Below are 20,812 nucleotides of genomic sequence, written 5' to 3'. Positions count from 1 at the left end.
TACTTGTTGGATTTAATTCAATTAGATCCAATTTTAATTTAACGTCCCTACTTCCTGTTATACAATTTAGTCCATTTGTTTATTATTATATATTTAATTTGTTAAATTCAATACCTAACATCTCAAATCGTGATCATGTCCTTGTAAAAATGGTACCAATGGATAGATTAGGTGGAGGATTTTCTAAATACATGGTCAATTTTAATTTTTCAACGATAAGGTGGTGAATCAGCTAGTCAAAGTGGTGATGAGGATAATTTGACATGATTATTTTTTTAAAAAAAGTAAGGGGTAGTCGCACCCTCTTATCCCCACATGATTACACCACTGCCCATAGAAATTATATTCACAAGGTGCAAAATTTGTTGGGTAAAAATAAAAAAGACATCCAAAATTTAGTAAATCATCCGAAAGGACATCTTTTTTTTTTTTCAAAAATAAAAAAGTTAAATGACGCCCAATTTATTATTTTATCTCAAGAATATTCACACTTTTAATACTATTGTATCCACTACGATTAATTGTTACAATATGTATAAGTTAACATTATCTAGATAGTAGAATGTGTAGCTACTAAGTGACTATTACAATTATTTTAAAATGATTATGATTAATTTAAAATATTTTTTTATAAAATTTAAATAATTTGATTAAGTTGGTAAAGAGTATTTTGATATAATCATGTTCAAAGTTTATGATTTAAAATTTAAAATTTTAGTGAAATAATTAATTTTTCACAGTATAACAACTTAAATCTTAAATTTTATAATCTTAAACCTTTTAAACTCTGAATACAGAAATAATTAAAATTTTACATTATAATAACTACCAAATAATTTTTACAAGTACAGTAGGTATGAAATAACTTCTACATATGACTAAACTCTCAATTTTAAAATATTAAAAATTCTACAATCTAAATACCATTATATCAAAATAATTCTTATCAATTTAATTTAAATTTTATCAAAATTATTTTAAAATAATTATAAAACTACTAGATAACTTCTCTTATAAATACTTAACTGCTGCAATAATAACTACGGAAGTAAAAGCATTCAAAGCATCCATGTCCGAGATGTACACTATTCATTCAGGATATCTTATTATCTTGAGAAAAATCAAAAAGTTATGACATGACTGAAGTAATGGCATGAGACGCAAAGATGAACATGCTAGAAGGCCTGAAAATTAATTGTGGATCGAAGCCTTACAAGGAGAAATAAATTATATACAAAATCAATTTATAATCGATCGTTAAATTATCTAAATTGTGGGAGAATATTTTTTTTCATATACGTCCATTAGAAATGTCCATAGGAAATTAATTTCCGGTCCATTTTATAACAAGTCTGAAAGGAAATTTATACATGACCACATAACATATTGAACTACAGCTCGATGCTAAGTATATAGCCATGTGTGCTCATTCAAGCTCCTTTATTTTTAAAACAAAGTAAAGGAAAAAAAGTAAATTTCTTAAAATACAAAAAATCAGAGAAATATCTTAAAAACCATGTCTTTCTTTTTAAGCATATATACCATATTAATCAACAGGCGGCCAAATACAAGTTAAATCTATTCTAAGGTCAATATGAAAAAAAATAATCATAGATATTTATTGATATATGAGGGAGATATGTATCTTGACTATGTCAAAATTTAACTATGTCTAACTATTAAACTGTCTCTAAACAGGTGGCTAATTAAATACAAGAAATTAGGGCGAGAGGGGAGCAAGATTGCTTAGTTCTTCTCGGACAAAAGCCCCCGTTTAGCCATAGGATTCCACTAACTTATTAATCTCCATCTCTTGGATGGATCCTGCAGCTACTAACTTATTAATTTTTTTGTTCGTACGTTCTTGTGATACTTCCAGCAGGAGTCCTGTACCAAAACAGTTGGATCGTTGTACGTGGTGGTAACTCGAACAGTGCAGATTTCCGACCAGTAACAGTCGATATGTACGTATATATCTTGTACAGAGATTTCATGAATCCATGCATTGGAAGTACGACCCAAGAAAACCTGCTAAGCTCCATGGATATAGATAATAGATGGCCACGAAGCAAGAAGCAAATTGAAATTCTTGTGCTGCCATTCTGAGCAAATCGAAATTCTTGCTAATCAGTAAGTTGGAGGTGTGTGCCGTCGTCCTGAGCTGACACGCCCCGATGGGAATGTTTCTGACGCTCTGTCGGTTGACAGGTGTGTATGTGGATGAGTTTTAAAGATTTGTCCCACAGCGTCAATCATGAGAATATCATGTACGCACGTAAACCACTTAGTAATATACTTAATCTCCTGGCCAAGCATTAATTAAGCATAAACTGCTGGATCGAGCACGGACAATTCTGGAATTCAGATTAATTATCATATTTAATTTTTTATTATATAGAGTGCAGCTAGCTTAGCCTAGCTATTACAATGATTGCTAAATTTGCTGAGAGTTGCTACAATAACAGTCTTGATTAACATGAGAACATTCTCAATGAGCAATGCCAACCTCATCGCTTTTGAAGAAGACTGACTGAAGATGATGAATTCTAACAAATTAAAAAGATAGATAGATATGAATATTGTTCATGTGGATTAGTACATGCTACCACGTAATTAATTAACATAAACAACTTGTTACTGTCCAGATCGACGTCAGGTAACAAGTTGTTAGTGGGTCCAAATCCATCGCTGGCCTGCTCCGCTGCAGATCGTACCAAACTAGATGTCTTTATAATCGACGCCATCTTTTCGTGCTGCATCGATCCATATCATGATCGTGCATCATTAGTTGAGAGAGCTAGAGATCCAACACAGCACGCCAATCGAGAGCCGCCGAGCGAGCATGGATCACCTCCCGCCCGGCTTCCGCTTCCAACCCACCGACGAAGAGCTCATCACCCATTACCTCGCCCACAAGGTCGCCGACGCCGCCTTCCACTCCCACGTCATCGGCGAAGTCGACCTCAACAAGTGCGAGCCGTGGGATTTGCCGCGTACGTCGTCGATCGTCTCGTACTGAATCCTCCGTTTTTGTATCTACTTCTCTGCTAGCTAGCTGTTCGACGATTTGCTTGTGCGACGTGCTGCAGTGAAAGCCAAGATGGGGGAGAGGGAGTGGTACTTTTTCTGCGTCAGGGACAGGAAGTACCCCACCGGGTTGAGGACCAACCGGGCCACCCGAGCCGGCTACTGGAAGGCCACCGGGAAAGACAACGCCATCTACCGCGGTCGAAGCCTCGTCGGCATGAGGAAGACTCTGGTTTTCTACCGTGGCAGAGCTCCAAAGGGCGAGAAGAGCAACTGGGTCATGCACGAGTACAGGTTGGAAGGCAAGTTCTCCCTCCACAGCCATCATCATCTCGACAAAGTAATTCTATCGTTAACCCGATCATTCGTTCGAATTAACCGTGAGAAAATCACTCTACGAGCATTAATTTTGGTGCAAATATTGTAGAACGAGTGGGTGGTGTGCAGGGTGTTCCACAAGATTCCGACGAGCATCAAGAAGCCGCCGGTCACGATCAAAGCTGCCGACGCGTCGTCTCCTCCGTCTCCGGTACCAGCCATCCACGCTGACACCGGCAACTACTCATTCGACAAGATCGACGTGACCTGCTTCTCCACCGCCCCGGCGGGGACTTTCGACGAGCACTTGAACGACGATGAGTACTTCGCTCCGTGTGCGGCGCCTCTGTTCCTCTCCACCGCGGCTTCGGCGTCGGGGTTAGACCATCAGCAGGCCGCCGCTTCTGCCTCGGCCGCCGGCGACGACGGCCACATTCTGGCGCTTCTCGATCACACCATTTGGAATTGTCAATAAATTAAGCTTGTACTGTCTTGTAGTAATTAAGCGGGCTGCATGCAATTGCTTCATTCAATTGGACGCTGTTGGATTGGTGAAGAATGCTATGAATGGATTACTTAGCTCTTTGCCTTTGGATCATCTGATTAAAACTTGGATTTTTGGGGCGCATGATTCATCGATTTGTCGGGTCACGAGAGTTTCATATGGATTTTGTCGTTAATTTGGAGTGGCAGGATTAACGGGCCCTCCGAAGCATAATGCATGATTTGATGCAATTATTTTAGTTGGTGTTTTGCAGAGGCATATAGGAGAGCTCAATAATTAAAGTCTTTGATGATTACATTTGCAGATTTCTATAACCTTCTCCATTAATCAATCACAAGTTGGCACCTTTTTAATTCTTCAGAGTCGTAGCTCTTTGGTGGTTTAGTGACTTAAAACCAAATTTGTTTGAATTATTAATTGTCCATGGAGTGTCTTTTTCACTGTCTTTTCGATAAATATTCTCCTTTTTGCCATGCAATTAATGTTTTTTGTTGTACGCAAATTATGTAATGCGTAGTTGCTTGCTACAAGGCACAGAGTGCTTTTGGCCTTTTGGGTGCTATCAAATTGCTAACAAAGGAAAATATCTAGTCTTTTATACACTATTGGATTGTATATTTAATTTGTATATATATACATGCAAGAATTCAGAACGGAGTGATTAATGGAAAAACACATATTTTAATGGAATAGTTTTGAAATATATGAGAGCAAAACAAGTGGCATTTGCCCACATCAACACGACACTATAAATTTCATTATTGAAAACATGTTTCTTGATCAAAGACAAATTTCAAAGAAACATAAGGATTAGACTGCCTTGGTGGACCTTCGTGCCCATAAAGTTCTAATTTAAATAATAATATGAATAATAAAATCTACAAAGCATTTTAGGTTGGTGATGAGTGGATATGTGGATTCTTTTTATAAGTTGATAAGATCTCTCATCTTGAGATTTTAAAATAAAAAGAATCAAACCTATGATTGAGAATTAATGAGCATAATAAATTGTTTACTTAGCACATGTGATCAAATTACTTGCTAACTATGGAATTACAAATTCAATTAACAATAATATATTCTTAGCTCGTATCCGACATAACGGCAGCTTCTGTTAATGCAGATTCCAACATCCAACGTTAAATTCTTTAGGATCCACTTTGTTCATCAACACTTAAATCTATCTAAAACAGAGAAGAAAAGTGACTTCTGTCAAACCGATCAACTTTGGTGAAGTCCCTGAGACTTTATGGTGGAGCGTGGAGATTGGGATATGGCTTGTGATTCACTGCCCTCCATCCGAGAATCTACTTTGCCTCTGGTCCAATATTTTCAAGGCACATAGAAACAACTGCAAGTACAATAACTAGCTATAGGAATAAAGTACTAGTGCATTTTGGTTCCATTATAAAGGGAATATTCAATGATAGGGTACTCTTTAACTCCATGTTCACCGCCACAAATATGATTTTTTTTTAAAGATCAGCAAAATATAAACTTATTTTAGAGAGAAATGTTTTTTATTTAAAGTGATCGATCAAAAAAGTTTATCTTCTTATAGCATTCACAAGTTGAATATAATTGCTTTTTGCCCTTGATAAAAGCAGCTCACTGATTAGTCTCCGAGGTGGGGTTCTCTTCAACGGAGAGAATCCAGCAAAGTGGAAATAGATGTGGAATAACATCAACAAAAAAACATCCTTTTTCTTTTCTTTTATTTTTCTATTCTTTTGAGACTCTAATTTGAACTGTTTTTTGTTTTCTTTTTATTGCATTTGGATTCCCTGTCTTTATAGTCAAAGAGGATTTCAGAAAGATGATGAAGCACAGCTCATCATCCTCGAGCATATATTCCTCCATCCACCAGCCAGAAATGTGTGTGTCGAGTAGGCCAGTACTTGTACCATAATTAGATGCTCCTCGAATGCAATTTATTCCTGTTCAACCAAGCAGCATCTTGTCCTGCTGTTCCTAATGGATTCAAAGGAAGTTCCTGGACGAGCGAGTAGAGAAGGAATTGTTGCGAAGCAGAGACTGAAGTGGACTCGACAGCTTCATGAAATGTTTGTCGTGGCGGTCTCTCAGCTTGGAGGAGCTGACAGTAAGCCAATCGATTCAACTCTCCTTTTCTAGTAGAAATTTCCTCAGATTCTAGTGTTTGATTCTTGGAGCTCACAGAAGCAACGCCGAAAGCTGTGATGCGCAAAATGGAAGTTCCTGGGCTCACACTGCACCACCTGAAGAGCCATCTGCAGGTGATTTGTAGCCCAATTCATCTTCTTCTTTCTTTTTTGTTTCCTATACTTTTCTCAGAAGCTGATGGAAAGAATCCCTTAATTCAGAAGTATAGGTTAGCAAAAGATCAAGATTCAAAGATGCTCCACCAACAAAACAATTTAACAGATGAGTTAGGAAGCCATGATCAGGAGAATGGAGCTCAACCGGAGTGCGAGTAGGAAGCATACTAAATGCTCATATATGCTAGGAGTTTTTTTTTCCCCTTTTCTTTTACAAAAATTGCGCTGTTTGTGTTGCAGAACTATGCTAAGAATGCAGATGGAGATGCGGAGCAAGCTCCAGCAACAGATTGAGGTGAGCTTGAATCCTATTAAAGTAGTAGAAATTGAGTAGATGATGGAGATGCTCTGTTTTCCATCAGGTGCAGAGGCACTTGCAGCTCCGAATCGAAGCTCAGGGAAAGTACTTGCAATCAGTACTAAAGAAGGCACAGGAAACACTTGCAGGATACAGTGAGAACAACACCACTGCACTCGAAGCTGCGAAAACAGAGCTCGCAGAGCTGGTCTCAGCTGTGGAAACAGGGACCCTGCGGTACCTTCACGGCGAGAGATCCAACGAGAGTTGCCTGACTTGTGTATCGAATTTGAGTGGGGAATCTGACGAACTCAATTCCAAGAGCATGAAAAGAATGCGGAGGGAGTGGAACGATGAGCTCTTTGCAGTGAAAAGATGCAGTAGAAATGCTGATGGTGAAGACGAAGCTGAGCAGCACAGCATGCAAGAGCTTGACCTCAATCTATAGCGAGAGCTCAGTTTCAAGCAAGGCGAATGAAGCAAGTCTCTTGATAGAGAGCTCATGTGGAATAACTACTATGCATTCTGCTAGTTATTGCATCTATGCAGTTTTATGAAATTTAAAAGAACTTTGGGTGGACAATTAGCTGATAAGAAAATGATACCATAAAATAGAAACAAAACAAATCTCTGTCTCTTTCATTAATTTGAGCGGTGGGTACGAAAAGAAGGAAGAAGATCAGAAGCATATCGACTGTTGAGAAAATAATCATGAACTCTATGGAGACAGATTTTGTCATGCCGCTAGTATATACTTGTCCGACAGAATAGACGATACCCCCTTACGATATTTGGTACAACATGATATAAATTCATAGATCAAAAATAAATATACAATGACAAATAAAAATATAACCACTACTCAAAAAAGAGATTTACACAATTCCCTCACAACATATAAAATAAAAATGATTATATACCGGTAAGACTTACACCACAAATACAAGTTCAAATAAAAGGACACCACAAGATTAAAATCCCTGAATGAAACAAAGTATAAATACAAACAACAAGACACAGTAGAGAAAACACAATCTCGAGTGTGATGTGGGACTGAGGACAACCAAGACCTCTGAGTGACATACACATTCTCTATCTACTAACTTAGAAAGTCAAAGAAAAATAATGGGCAGTGAGTATAAAATACTCAGTAAGTATAAGAATATAGTGTATGACACTAAACTATAAGGAGATCAAGGATGCAGTCCCAAGAAGAATATTTACTATAAAAGTAAGAGTGTCACTATAATCGTCTATTAGTTAAGCCATAAACAATATCATAATCCTCTAACCTATTAAACCAACTGTAACCCATAAATTGTGAGTACATACTGTACATCCAAACTTGCACGAACAAATAGGTAACTAGAATATAACATGCATATAACAAGTCTTGATTAGCACAACGTGCTATCACAAATGGGTATCGTGGACAGTCAGTATATATAACTAGTTACTGTCTGTAGGAGAATGCTCTACTACGAATGGACGCATGGGCGGACAAGATAAGGTAGCTTTCTAGCTCCCTAGCCACTAACTGTAGGAGAACATTCTACTACGGATAGTCCCGTGGATAGTCAGGGTATGTAGACAATCACTGTCTGTGGGAGAAAGTTCTACCACGGATGATTCTGTGGACAGCTATGGTATGTAAACAACCATTGTCTGCGGGAGAACACTCTACCACGGATGATCCCATAGATAGACAAGATATATAAACAATCACTGTCTACAGAAGAATGTTCTACCACGGATGGTCCCATAGATAGATAGGATATACATAAGTGTACAACTAAAAAATGATAAGTAAACAGTGATAATCACATTGAAGAGTGAACTCGGCTAGCTACCCTATGGTATGGTCTCACTAGCATATAATAAGTATAACAACTGCAAGCAAAACAGTAAATCAATCTCATTAAGAAAATATTAGTCATCTAGTCATAATATCTCAACTAATTTTAGGGTATCATCATAAACACACTAAAACAACGAGGTCATAATCTGTTGGATCGAGACGCACGTAAGAGGAGGGAGGGGTGAATCACGTGATTTTTTAAACTTTTCTTTTACTTTTAAAAAATAAAGTAAACACAGCGGAAACAAGAATAGAAAATATAAAAGTAAAAGACATGGTTCGATTTTACTTGGTTCGGAGCATTCGGCGACTCCTACTCTAAGATACAGGTCCTACGAACTTATCGACGAATAATCCACTAAAAATCTCTTTCGAAATCACCGGAAGAGGGAATCAAATACAGAACATATGAAAGGAAAGTGTAACAACCCTACATTTTCTTTTGAAACAATAGCAAAGGAAATGACTGTAAATAAAGGTTACTTAACACTTGTAATTTCTAGGATCAAGCTCGGTGTTGGGTGAAGCAGCTTCTCAACAGAGTGGCAGAGTGTTAGAGCGTTGATAGAGTAGCAGGAATAACGAAAGATCATTAATTTTTGTTCTACACTTCTTGCTACTCGAACAGACCTTTTGTAGGCTGTTGGAGGCACCTATAATGCCCATGGAGGCTCCTTCAACCCCCAAGGCTTATCCCTGAAGAAGCAGCTTTTTATCCACGACGAAGCAGCGTTCTTATCTGGTTTAAGACGCCTTCAGCCTAGGTGTGAGTGCACCTTCCTTAGCTCTAAGGTGCCTTCAGCCCACACGCGATGGTGCCTCCAGTCATCTCGGAGTCACTTTCACCACTGTTCATCAGAGATGAATTTGTGTCATTCGATCCTGCAAGTCCATGTTAGCTCAAAACAAATAGAAACTTATAAAACAGAGTTAGCATAATAAACATAGTATTAATTAGATCCTGTCTTTCATACCAGGATCTAGTCAAGATCTCAATTTAGATTTTCGAAATGGACCTAAATTGGACCAACGCCTACTATCCTCCCAACCGAGGCGCGTCCTCACTTAGTCACTCTCCTCTAGTGACTTACCTTCACTTACCTGCCAAACATCTTGTCCTCCATACCTGTTTGGACTTTCTCTGATTTTGCTTAGTATCTAACCAAGCTAATCTACTAAGTTTTTTTTGTAACACTGAGTTGGCACAATAGATAAAATAGTAAAGTAAAACAGTTTTAACAAATTTCATGATTCGCTGGTCCGGTCGATCGTGCGCAGTCGACCGGAAACTAGTCGGTCACATATAACCTAGGGTTACCTCCCCTAGGGTTACCCAACTTCACTTACTAGAACTTTCATTGTCTGACTTCATTTACTAAGGCTTCCACCACCTAACTTTACTCACTATGGCCTAACTTCACTCACATAACTTCCACTACCTAGCTTCACTCACTAAGGTCTAGCTTCACTACTAGGACTTCCACCACCTAATTTCACTCACTAGGGCCCATATTCACTCACCAGGACTTTCACTACCTAACTTCACTCACTAGAGTCTGACTTCACTCACCAAGACTTCCCCTTGCCTAACCTCTAGTTTGGACTAGCCACTCAATAAACTTCTCACCTGCCTATACTTTGGTTAGGACGTTCCTTTGTTAGTCATCTAGTCCTGACTAGACTTCTTTCTTCCAAATATTAAGTCCTGCTTGGATCAACCCTTGATCAAACTGACCAGACTTAGGTACATTATCAAATATCGAAACCCTATAAGTTGATTGCACCAACATAATCAAATAGTCTCATATGGTAGTCCAAACTAGATAATCTAGTAGGATACTCTACCACTTACTACAGTGTAATATCTAACACATATAGACACTAGTCTAAGAGGCCGTTTGGTTAAATGATGAGAATGACTATGAGTATGAGTTTGATAGTAGGGTGGAATGAGAATAGGAATGGAAATGAAACCCATCAAGTTATATGGGTTTGGTTGATTCCCATAAATCTGGTAATCATTCCCAAAATGTGATTCCCAAACCCACAATCCAAATACTATCTTTTACTATCATTCCATTCCCTCATTCCCAAACCCATCAACCAAACACCCCCTAAGTATATAACCATATGGTAAGGTATAAATGCACGAACATATGTCCACAACTACATTATTGTCTGGTAATATCCTACCTGTATAACCAACCCAAGCAGGAATAACAATTTGGACTGCATAGATATCCAAAATAGATCAACATACAAGATTAAGCAATAAAAAATGAAACTCAAGAGGTAACATAGAGTAGATATCAAGGTAAAAATAACTACTACACAAGTGATACAAATAATATAATCATGCACTAAGGTCAACAATCTAAAGAAGGTAAGCAGAAACTACCCACCTGATCAATAGATCGTGTTGCATTACCCTTCAAACTAAGCTCCTGTCTCGAATAAAAAAACCTACGACTTCTACTTCGGCAGCAAGTCAGTGGTTCTGACACGGCATGCGTGAGCTGGCTACGGACAGAAACAACAAGCAACCGTGGTCGCGAGCTTGCTGTGGTGGCTGTGGGCTATGATGGCTGGAGTACAGGTGAAATGACCCAACTAAACTTAGCACCAGAGGACGGTTGACAGTGTTGGCAAGAGCGACAATCGATGGCTGGCAACACTACAGTTGCATTTCCTCTCACACGTAGAGAAAGGAGAGCAAAACAATGGCTAATCGGATGTGGTTGCCGCAACATTGGCCTCGACTGTGACTGGCAGTGGTGGTCGCGGGATGACACCGACAACGATGGAGTCTAAGTCGACAGTCGACGGGCAACGACGATAGAATCGAGAGAGGGGACGACACACAAGGGCGAGGTCTCTCAGTGCACGTAGAGAAGTAGCACTGATGGATCGACACAAGGAGATGGGAGGCTTCTCGCTCATGGCCGGAGAGGGTAGATCAACATCAACAGTGAGGACGCCGGTGGCGTCGGACGATCAAGGAGGAATTAGGATTGCGTGAGAGGGAGAGAAGGCGACCGTGTCAATTAGGGCTCAAGTGGAGCAAGAAAGAAATGATTTAAGGAAATTAAAATATCAAAATACTCCTATAAAATACAGAATTTTTTTTTTAAAATTTTTAAATATTCTATAAGATTATTTTTTAATTAACACTTATTATTTAATTATCATATTTAAAGAATTTGATGGATATAGTTTTCCTAGCAAGAATTCTAAGCTCAATGAATTCAACAAGATCATGTGAAATGAGAAAAACAAGGAGTCAGATCTTTCATAGGACTTAGGATGACCGTGCTGTATTCTCCTCACTAATGGAAAGCAAGGAGATCTGTCAAAATATCTAAGCTGAGTTGGGTGATCAGTGTTGTATACTCCTCACTAATGGAAAGCGAGATTTGTCAAAATATCTAAGCTGAGTTGGGTGATCGAGAGGTTAAACAATCAAGATCCATAATAAATATAATTTTCTTAAAATATTTTCATCTCTTCTTACGGTACTTAGAGCATCTCCAATACAAAGTTTGTCAAAGGTTTTTAAAATAAAAAAAAAACCTCAACAAAAAACCTTGAATGATTGTGGGGGTGAAGTTTGAGGTTTTTAGTTTAAGAGCAGGTTTGAAAAATCAAACCTACTATTTTGTCTCGAAGGTGGAGCTAATAATTAATGATGAGATATATTGCATGTTTGATCCTTCCAAAATAATTTAAAAATAAATCATTTTATAAAGCATTTGATTATAATATTTTATTTCATAAATTATTAGTAATAATTAAAGTTATATTTTAAAAAATAAATATATTCGATCTTTTAAAAAATATACAAATAACTATAATTAAATTTAAATTCATAAATTAATTAAATATTAAATAAAATTTATAAATTTAAATTAATTAAAAATCATAAGTTAATTAATTTATTAATTAAAAATTATAAATAAATTAAATTAAATATCATAATTAAATAAAATATTAAATGAAAATCATATAGAAATATTAAATAATAAATAATAAATAAAGATATATGATTTATAACGTAAGATCTAGAAAAAAAAGTTACATGAATGATATTGATGTGATGTATTAAAATGATAAATCTATCTAGACAGAATCTGTCTGGCCAGAATTAAATTATAATATATACATGTAATTAATATATAGAAATAATATTACTAAAATATCTTTAATAATGACTTACAAAATTAGTCCGATTATAATCACTTAGTATTGTCCGTATTAAAAACTATAAAAAAAGCTCATTCATGGGGAATTGACCTAATTAATTTCAATAGTAATAATTGTTCATTGTTGTCAACCATTAATGCCTCTATTTAAAATTTAAGGTAATTTGAGTGGCTAAATACAAACCGCCCTAAATGTTTTTTTTAATAGTGCTGACACCCAAATCAACTAAGTTTAATTCAATTCTGTCATGTCTGAAAGTGATAAAGGGAGTTGGCTGAGAATGTGGCTCTAGTGTTAACTGGATGAAGATTCCGTACTATCTTACAACACAGGGAGTGTTAGAACTGGGTCAGGGAAGGGGTCCCGATATTGACCCTCCGATGCTCAAGTCAGTGATCGATTTGGGAGAAGAAAATAGTGGAAGCAAATAGTAGCAAAGAGCATGTGTAAATATAAAGTATCACATACATTCTCTAGTAGATGGAGACCCCTTTTATAGTGTCACTCATAGTTTGTAGAATCGCGATCCTACGCAGGATCGATTTAGGGTCAGGATCGGATCGTAGAATCGTACGATCCTACCAAAAACCCTTAAAATTTTATCATACATGATTAATAATTAGAAAAAATACCTAAAAAACTCATTTACATATAAATAAATAACTAATTTTGTATATATATGCAATTATTTACACTCAACACATCAAATTACATTACTACATGTACAAATTTAAATTAACTTGTAATTCAACTATCATTCTCGCATAGTAATAATATTTATATTTTCATATCATAAAATGAAAGAATATAAAATATCTATTAACACAATAATAATAACACATACAATGTCAAAAATATTTCCTTGATTTATAAGATAATTCAATTTAAATGTCAACAAAGCATCTAACGTATATAACAGAAGCTATTAAATCCTTTGATTCAAATATGAATGTCGGAAATAATCTTCTAAAGACTGATTGATGCCACACAATACTAGACAATAGACATCCAAAAACTTATTATTTTGAGAAAAATAAATGACAGAATATTATTGATAAAAAACTAACTCAAAAATAATTAAACATATATTTAAATAATTTAAAACTCTAATAAGATGAAAAAAAGATAATGGTTAAGGATAAACTTTGAAATTTATTAAAGATCTCTGAACGAGCTTTAATTTGATATATTATAGGCCCCGTGGTTCAATCCGAGTCAAAAGTTATGACCTCTCAAAGCTTCCACCGATCCTGCTCCGATTCTACCGATTCTGCTCCGATCCTACCGATCCTACCGATCATGCTGCGATCCTACTGCAAAAACGATTCTGCACGATCCTGGATCGATTTTGGGTTTCCGGATCGTAGGATCGTACGATCCTACGATCCGGATCGCGATTTTGCAAACTATGGTGTCACTATTGCGTTATGCATACATCTCAAAGCATTAACACATTTTTCAAAACTTTCCTAAGAAAGGACATGTTATAAAGTGTTTCTGACACTTTTTCTTAAATGAGCACGTAAATCTCTATGATTTGATAGACTAAAGTTTCTAAAGCACGATTTGTCTGTGACATATTCTTAGTCATTTATATCATAAACTTCCAAAAGAGTACAACATGATAAGTATATAGGTCCCGGTATAGGTCAATCGGCCGCCACTCGATCGGGGGATAGCCAGCTCGGCTTTATAGAATTTAGTCAACAACTCGTTCTTCACTCAACCCTTCATTTTGCCAAGGAGGCACAATATGTCTGATCGATCCTTAGGTTCGATTGAATAGGGCGATGGGCTGGGTAAATTAGTACTTAGCTTTAAATCTCATCTGCAAGTTGCGAAGGACGATCGCTTGGGAGTCCGATCGGCCTTTCACGTCCGACCAACTATTCAAGGCCTGCTTGTCTACATAAGCCCGGTCGACGATTCCAAGTCCGAAAGCCCATGCCCGGGTTAGTAATTTTGACCATTACTTCTTGACTTTAACCTTTACGCCAATTGATCTTCCCTTTTTTAACCTACTTTTTGAAGGTCCATCTTCATCACCGTATTACCAATGAGGTATGGGGTTCGAATCTCGACAAAGCCGAGGTAAATGTCTCCCTTATGTACTAGTCACTATTTCAAAGGTTAGTAATCGCTCGTGATTTACCATCTTCATCACCGTATCGAATTCTAATCATGAATTTGAACCCTTGCGACACAGACATGAAAGAAAATCACTCATTCATACATGTATATTCACATGATCTATAAATTGCGATTCGATATAAACAACTTTGTTGTTATAAATCTTTGGATATTCAGACTATTCTCCCTTACACAGTATGTAACCCAATTTGATCCAATATTCATCCATTTTTTTCAGTTTTGCAACACTCAGGTTGTGAGCCCAAAACCAAACGGGAACAAGGGGTCGTAATTCGTGTCGCCGATGTTCATCGGCAGCTGCGCGACCGTCTTGAACCAGGTGCGCGGAAGCTTCCCGGTAAAACCAAAGTCTCCGAAGAGGACATCGGCCACCCCTTGGCCTTCGGAGCCCGGGAGCCACGCGGCCACAAGTGCGTCCATCGCCGGAACGTACGGCTCGACTACGAGGGGCCGGCCAGAGATGAGGACCACGACACACTTGACGGCGCCGCAAACCGTTTGGATTATGCTCGGTCCAGGTGCGGGGATGGTGAGGTTGAGGTTGTCCCCGAACGTCTCGGCGTAGGGTGCCTCCCCGACCACAACAATGGCGTAAGAGAATCCTTGGCTCCGCACAAAGTTGGCGTCAGGGTTCTCCGAGAAGACCACCTGTGTCGAAGGATCAACTGTGGATTTAATGCCTTGAAGGATCGTGGTACCTGTGCATGCAAAAAACTAAGCTTTCAGTCTTGTTTTAATCGATCACTGCTGTTATAATCTCCCATGCTCGATGCTCGAACACTGGGAATCATATAAATATGGGAATCATGTGGCAAAAGGCGAAATGACTCCCCCAGCGCCCCATCGCACCCGACTCCAGGCCATCACGATAGAGGTAAATCACTGCAGCCGAGAGCACAAGTGATGGTGGAGTGAGTTGCACAGGGTCCAGAGATTTACGTTCCGACAGCCCTACGGTTCGACCCGCGACCTCATGTGACAAACATACCATCACTTATCATCTCGGATGACCCATGGGGTCATATAGATATGGGAATCATACACGTACCGGCAGTGGTTTGTCCACTGCTTCCTTGCCAATTAATCGTCCAACCACCGCACTGGAAACCCAGGTTATCAGCATGAGTTCCGGCGACGAGGATTTTAGGGGCGTTCTTTTGCAAGGGCAGTAGAGGTTGGGAACCAGGCTTTCCATTTTTTAGAAGCACGAGTGATTTCCTCACGGCTTCTCTGGCTAAGTCTCTGTGCTCCTGTGTCAGTCCATCAGAGTAATCAGAGATGAACAGCTCAGTTAAACTTATCTGTAATGAAGCTGATGAACAGAGAGATAGAATCAAGATACCTGTGATCCAAGCTGATTAGCTAAGCTCGGATCAGGAAGAGGGTTCTCGAACAAGCCCATGATGAACTTTACCCGCAAGATCCTTTTTACTGCATCTCTAATCCTTTTCATGGGAATAACATTGGCATTAACAAGGGACTTCACGGCGCTAAAGAACCCTGTATAATTATATGGAACCATCACCTGCAAATCAATCAGAGTGCAAATGGAATGTACAATCAGCATCTCGAAGCAAAATCTTGGGTATAAAAATTTATAAGATTCTGAAATCTATCCTATTTCTCATGAATACGTTGGAATTATGTCAATCTTAACTAGAAAGTAGATATGTAGTTATTTTGTTCAGGTAGACAATTATATGCTCGACTTGCCACCGGCACTATGAAAAAAAATAAGTATGGGTAATTATTTCCTATAGTTGCACTCTATACATCATACACCCAACTAGATTTGTTCAGGATGTAGGAACATATTCTCGTAGTCTATGAAATGAATATGTCAATCACTGTGATTTCTCAACACTTAATATTCAAACAATCTATTAAGAGAATAGTAAATGTGTACTCGCTACTCACCATGTCCAGACCAGCATTAATTGAAGCTTGAACTGAGTAAGTGTAATTTTCACCAGGAGGATAGGTGATCCTGTCGATCCCCTGCCAGTCTGAGATTACGAATCCCTAGCAATATATCATAGAATCATAGTCAGTAAATAAGGCAGGTGAAATCAGTTATGCTCATTGTATTTTACCTTGAAACCAAGCTTCTCTTTGAGGTAGCCAATGATAAGGTGACGGTTGGCGTGCATTTTTTTGCCATTCCAACTTGAATAAGAAACCATGACGCTGGCCACACCCTTGGCAATGCTATCAACGAATGGAGGCATATGGATGCTAAGAAGACCTTCATAATCAATAATAGTATTATTCTCGTTAATTCCTTTTTGCGTGCCACCATCACCAACATAATGTTTGGCACAAGCTGCTACATTGTTCCTGAAGATAAGATGGCATTGAGAAAGCAATCGACGTTGATGCAGTGCGAGAAAACTTACAAAATCAACCAAACAATCAGAGTCCAGTCTTGCAATCTGCATTTTTGGATTGAGAAAAAGAAGATATTGGTGGTACATCAGTCTCAAATAAACTATTTGGATCAACTACATTTTTTACTTTTGGGGCATTGGGTGTATTCAAGGCCATATCTCAGGTTCATTTACATCTCTTTTAACAGTTTGTTTTCAGCTTCTTTCGGCCCCTCATACCAATAATCTCAATTCATTAAGACTTTCAAACCTCTAAATTTTGTGTCATCTTTGAGTATGTTATGTCAATATCCTTAACCTATTTACCCTCATTATTTCATATATCGACTGTGATAACTTGCTTGTGAATGAATAAGTTCAACATTGTTAAATAAAAAAAAAGGAGTGGATGCAAGAGAAGAGGATAAACTCCAAACTTTAATTCACATTTCAAAATCAAAATAGACTCGAATACTGTGAGATCTTCAACCTAATTATCTTGGTATTCTGGGTTTGATTGGACTCTCTCTTAGTCTCACATTTCAAAAGGAGTGTTCTTCAAATATGATTAAATGCTAGGAGATCTCCCATTTAATTGCCTTTGCATTTTGGGATGGATTGAGCTCTCTCTTGAACTTCAACAAATATGACATTCTTATTTGATTCGATAACTGATTGGATTTGCAATACTTACTTTCCAGCGACATAAGGAAAGTTCCTTGGGTAGTCTCCAGGGATATCTCCTTGTAAACCAAGGACACTGTCTGTCATTGCTTGTACAACACTGTGATCCTCGCTATAGCTCTCATAGCACCGTCCCCACCTTGGATCTCTGCAAACCTGAATTTGGACCAAGTAATAACAAGAGGAGAAATTGTCCTTGTGTTTTGAAAATGAGTTTTAGATTGAAATTTTAAGACAGGAATCTGTCTTATATTTTCTTAATATGGGGATTCTGCCTTCCTTTGCCCTCAAAATAAAATAATGTATCTGCAAGTGTTCTAGATCTACTTACTGCAATACAGGGTGCAAAAGCATAAGGAATGCCTGTAGCTCTCGTTTCAAGTGCCGTTGCAGCACCAATCCTCTTTACCAGATAAGGATCCCTGCAGATTAAGATATAAGGTAACAAAACTAAGAGGTTGAATCTGCAGAAAATATATGTTTACGTTCACAAAAAAGTATTACAACTTGCAAAAATATTTAAAAGCAATGGAGTAAAAGGTAAACAAAATAAAATCTATGACAAATGAAGGAAAAAGTGTCCGAAAACTAGAGTGAATGTACATTAACATTTAAAGGGATTATAACCGTGAAGATATGAAGATACCCAAATGGAAAATTAAATTTCAAATTGATGTCACAATATGCATACCTTGTGGCCCCGAGACCAATGTTGTGTGGAAACACTGTTGCACCATAGGCATTATTGTTTCCGTGAACAGCATCAATCCCATAAATCATGGGAATTCCCAAGCGTGTTGACAAACTAGCCTTCTGGAAATTGGTTACCATATCTATCCAAGCCTGCGCGGTGGCATTCGGAGCAGGAGCACTTCCACCACCACTTAATATGCTACCTGTAACATAAGATGTTGATTTTATAAATTAAGTTGGCCACAGGCATGCATACTTTCTTATTGCTGATCATACAGATAAAATCATTTTTAATACTGTTTAACTGGGATGAATTTCCATTGTGTTGATTGAGAGGAACAAACTGGTTCTAGGGAAACAACTACTCACCCACTGACCCCAAGTTGGCTAAACATCCTAACGTTGTGGACAGGCTGGGTTCCACCAGCCAAGCAAACCAAATATGCCAATGCAATTGGAAATCTGAATTCCATCTGTTTCCTTAATGACAAGTGTTGCTTTTGTTCTTTTCACTCCTAAGGGTCCAATTTCTTGGTTGGATGGAAGATATGAGAGAGATGAATGTTAAACTTTCATATGCAATTTTATTCTCTCCCTTATATTTTTAATCCGGGTAATCAGACAAACCTGAGGCATTACTGCTTAAGTTTTAGACTATACATAATTCAACATTTGTACTTGGACTAATTGTAAACTCTTAAATAGGAGAGTTACTAGCTCTGTTATTTGTGTTCATGTTTCTAATGTGAATACTGCTGGGGGTATTCTTACCTATCTATTCCTTTTTTAAAAAAATAAAAATAAATAAAATAAATAATGAATGATGTAAGAATGAATTTGTTAGCAACTTACCAATGAAATAGTCTTGCAAGACCTGAGGTGTGGCTACTGTCCTCTCAATTTGTGTCATTTGGCCAATCTTTTCCTCAAGAGTCATGAGCTTATATAGTTCTTTCACTCGAATATTCACTGGTTGACTGGGATCTTTGTATGTTATATACAAAGATGAACGTGCTTGTATGGTTATTGCCCAGGACAATAGTAGTAGCACACCCAACGATTGTGTTTCGCATGTTCCCATTTTCTAACCTTCTTCAATTGTTGAAATAAATTATAAACCTGACTCAACATTCACAAACTGATTAAAAGTCTGGATTTTAACTAAAGAAAGTAAGAAACATTTCAAAATAGAGGGAAAATGTAGTTTCCTAAAGAGATTAGGCAGAAAAAAGTGACAAGAAGAAGAAAACAACCGAATTAGAAACACTAGTGGATTAGTAATTTGTTCGAGAAACAACAACAACAAAAAAAAGTACAACTTCTAGAGAGGTAGAAGAAATGTGCAGGTGAGCTGCGCAGAATACACATGTATAAAAAGGAGTTTAAGATAGAGATAACATCAGTATGGAATTATCCCTTCTAGCAACTTATTTGTTCGAGGAAAGCACAATGTCGGCCAATACTTGTTCATCCAAATTATCGAATTAGCTTTAGATTGAGGAGGCTAGAAATATTTGGTAGAAAGGAGCATTGTTAAATGCAAAAGCAAATCAGATAAACTAAAGAAAATGCACGAAAGTCTCACGGAATTGTTAGTAACATTAAACATCTAATCTTTTCAATTTCTTTGCTCAAATAAAAGAAAAAAAGCCCTAACGCCCAATTGTCTGCTCAGAAATATCGAAATCCTCTGCCCAATAAGGAAAATGCAATCAATCACAAGGAAGATGCAGAAGTAAATATGTCGTCTTTCAAACCCGAGTAATTGGAACTCAAATCTTGCTACCAAATTCATGAAGAACGAGATCATCAACACATGCCGTGGGAGGAGATTTAGGAGGAAGACAACTCACATGGAAATTAAAATGGCGGATTCATTATGCAAGGGAGTCCTTGCCAGGCTTGCGATCGATCGTGGGGGAAGTCGAAGCTTTATATAATGGCGGAAACGACCGATATTTAGAAATTGAGAGCTTCCGAGGATGGAGGAGTCCATCAACTTTCAAGAGCGAATGAGACGGACATGGCATTTAGGAAATGTGAGAATGGAAGGTAGCAATGAGAGTCGATCAGGTGGTGTGGAGTGGGAGGAGGCGGAGGAGGAGGAGGAGCGAGGAGACCAGCATTTTTGCAATTACGGCGCAATTTTGCAGCACAGAAAATTTTCCGTTTCGCCTCCCAAACATCTCTGTTCAAAATTTTAAAATTATCTCAGTGATTGAGAACTGAGGACGATATTAATAATTGAAATAAAATGGCATACACTTATAACTTTGGAAGCGAATTTGAAACTTCAGAAAATAATTTTAAAAATAGGTAAAGTTTGGATGGTTAAAAAAATAAGTTTATCTTTGTAATCTGACTTGTGTATGGAGTTCCAGAAATTTTTATAGTTCCAGATCTTTTGGACATCCC

The 20,812-nt window shown here is 37.7% G+C and overlaps 3 protein-coding genes across 4 annotated transcripts; 2 read left to right on the top strand and 1 right to left on the bottom strand.

Annotated features, from left to right (window-relative positions):
- The first annotated feature begins 2,673 nt into the window (after nucleotides 1–2,673).
- On the top strand, nucleotides 2,674–3,924 carry LOC122027200 (NAC domain-containing protein 79-like). Its single transcript, XM_042586113.1, has 3 exons — nucleotides 2,674–2,993; nucleotides 3,090–3,367; nucleotides 3,455–3,924. Exons 1-3 carry the CDS (start codon nucleotides 2,843–2,845, stop codon nucleotides 3,818–3,820), a joined length of 795 nt encoding a protein of 264 aa, XP_042442047.1. The 5' UTR covers nucleotides 2,674–2,842; the 3' UTR covers nucleotides 3,821–3,924.
- A 1,589-nt stretch (nucleotides 3,925–5,513) lies between these two features.
- Nucleotides 5,514–7,014, top strand: LOC122027147 (myb-related protein 2-like). Of its 2 annotated transcripts, XM_042586034.1 has the most exons (5): nucleotides 5,587–5,951; nucleotides 6,029–6,105; nucleotides 6,193–6,302; nucleotides 6,388–6,442; nucleotides 6,510–7,014. In XM_042586034.1, the coding sequence occupies exons 1-5, from the start codon at nucleotides 5,825–5,827 to the stop codon at nucleotides 6,891–6,893; spliced, it is 753 nt and encodes a 250-aa protein (XP_042441968.1). In that variant the 5' UTR covers nucleotides 5,587–5,824; the 3' UTR covers nucleotides 6,894–7,014. The 2 variants fall into 2 exon arrangements, with proteins under 2 accessions (XP_042441967.1, XP_042441968.1); XM_042586033.1 differs by having other exon boundaries at nucleotides 5,514–5,951; nucleotides 6,029–6,302.
- Nucleotides 7,015–14,790: 7,776 nt separating this feature from the next.
- Nucleotides 14,791–20,567, bottom strand: LOC122028244 (beta-glucosidase BoGH3B-like). Its single transcript, XM_042587269.1, has 10 exons — nucleotides 20,251–20,567; nucleotides 19,250–19,516; nucleotides 18,396–18,600; nucleotides 18,036–18,126; nucleotides 17,715–17,860; nucleotides 16,748–16,991; nucleotides 16,572–16,676; nucleotides 15,997–16,179; nucleotides 15,703–15,904; nucleotides 14,791–15,352 (listed from the first exon to the last, which is right to left on the bottom strand). Exons 2-10 carry the CDS (start codon nucleotides 19,476–19,478, stop codon nucleotides 14,883–14,885), a joined length of 1,875 nt encoding a protein of 624 aa, XP_042443203.1. The 5' UTR covers nucleotides 19,479–19,516; nucleotides 20,251–20,567; the 3' UTR covers nucleotides 14,791–14,882.
- Nucleotides 20,568–20,812: the final 245 nt, after the last annotated feature.

Source organism: Zingiber officinale, chromosome 10A (genome assembly GCF_018446385.1).
Source record: "Zingiber officinale cultivar Zhangliang chromosome 10A, Zo_v1.1, whole genome shotgun sequence".
Taxonomy (NCBI): Eukaryota; Viridiplantae; Streptophyta; class Magnoliopsida; order Zingiberales; family Zingiberaceae; genus Zingiber; species Zingiber officinale.
This window is presented reverse-complemented; position numbering and strand designations above follow the sequence as displayed.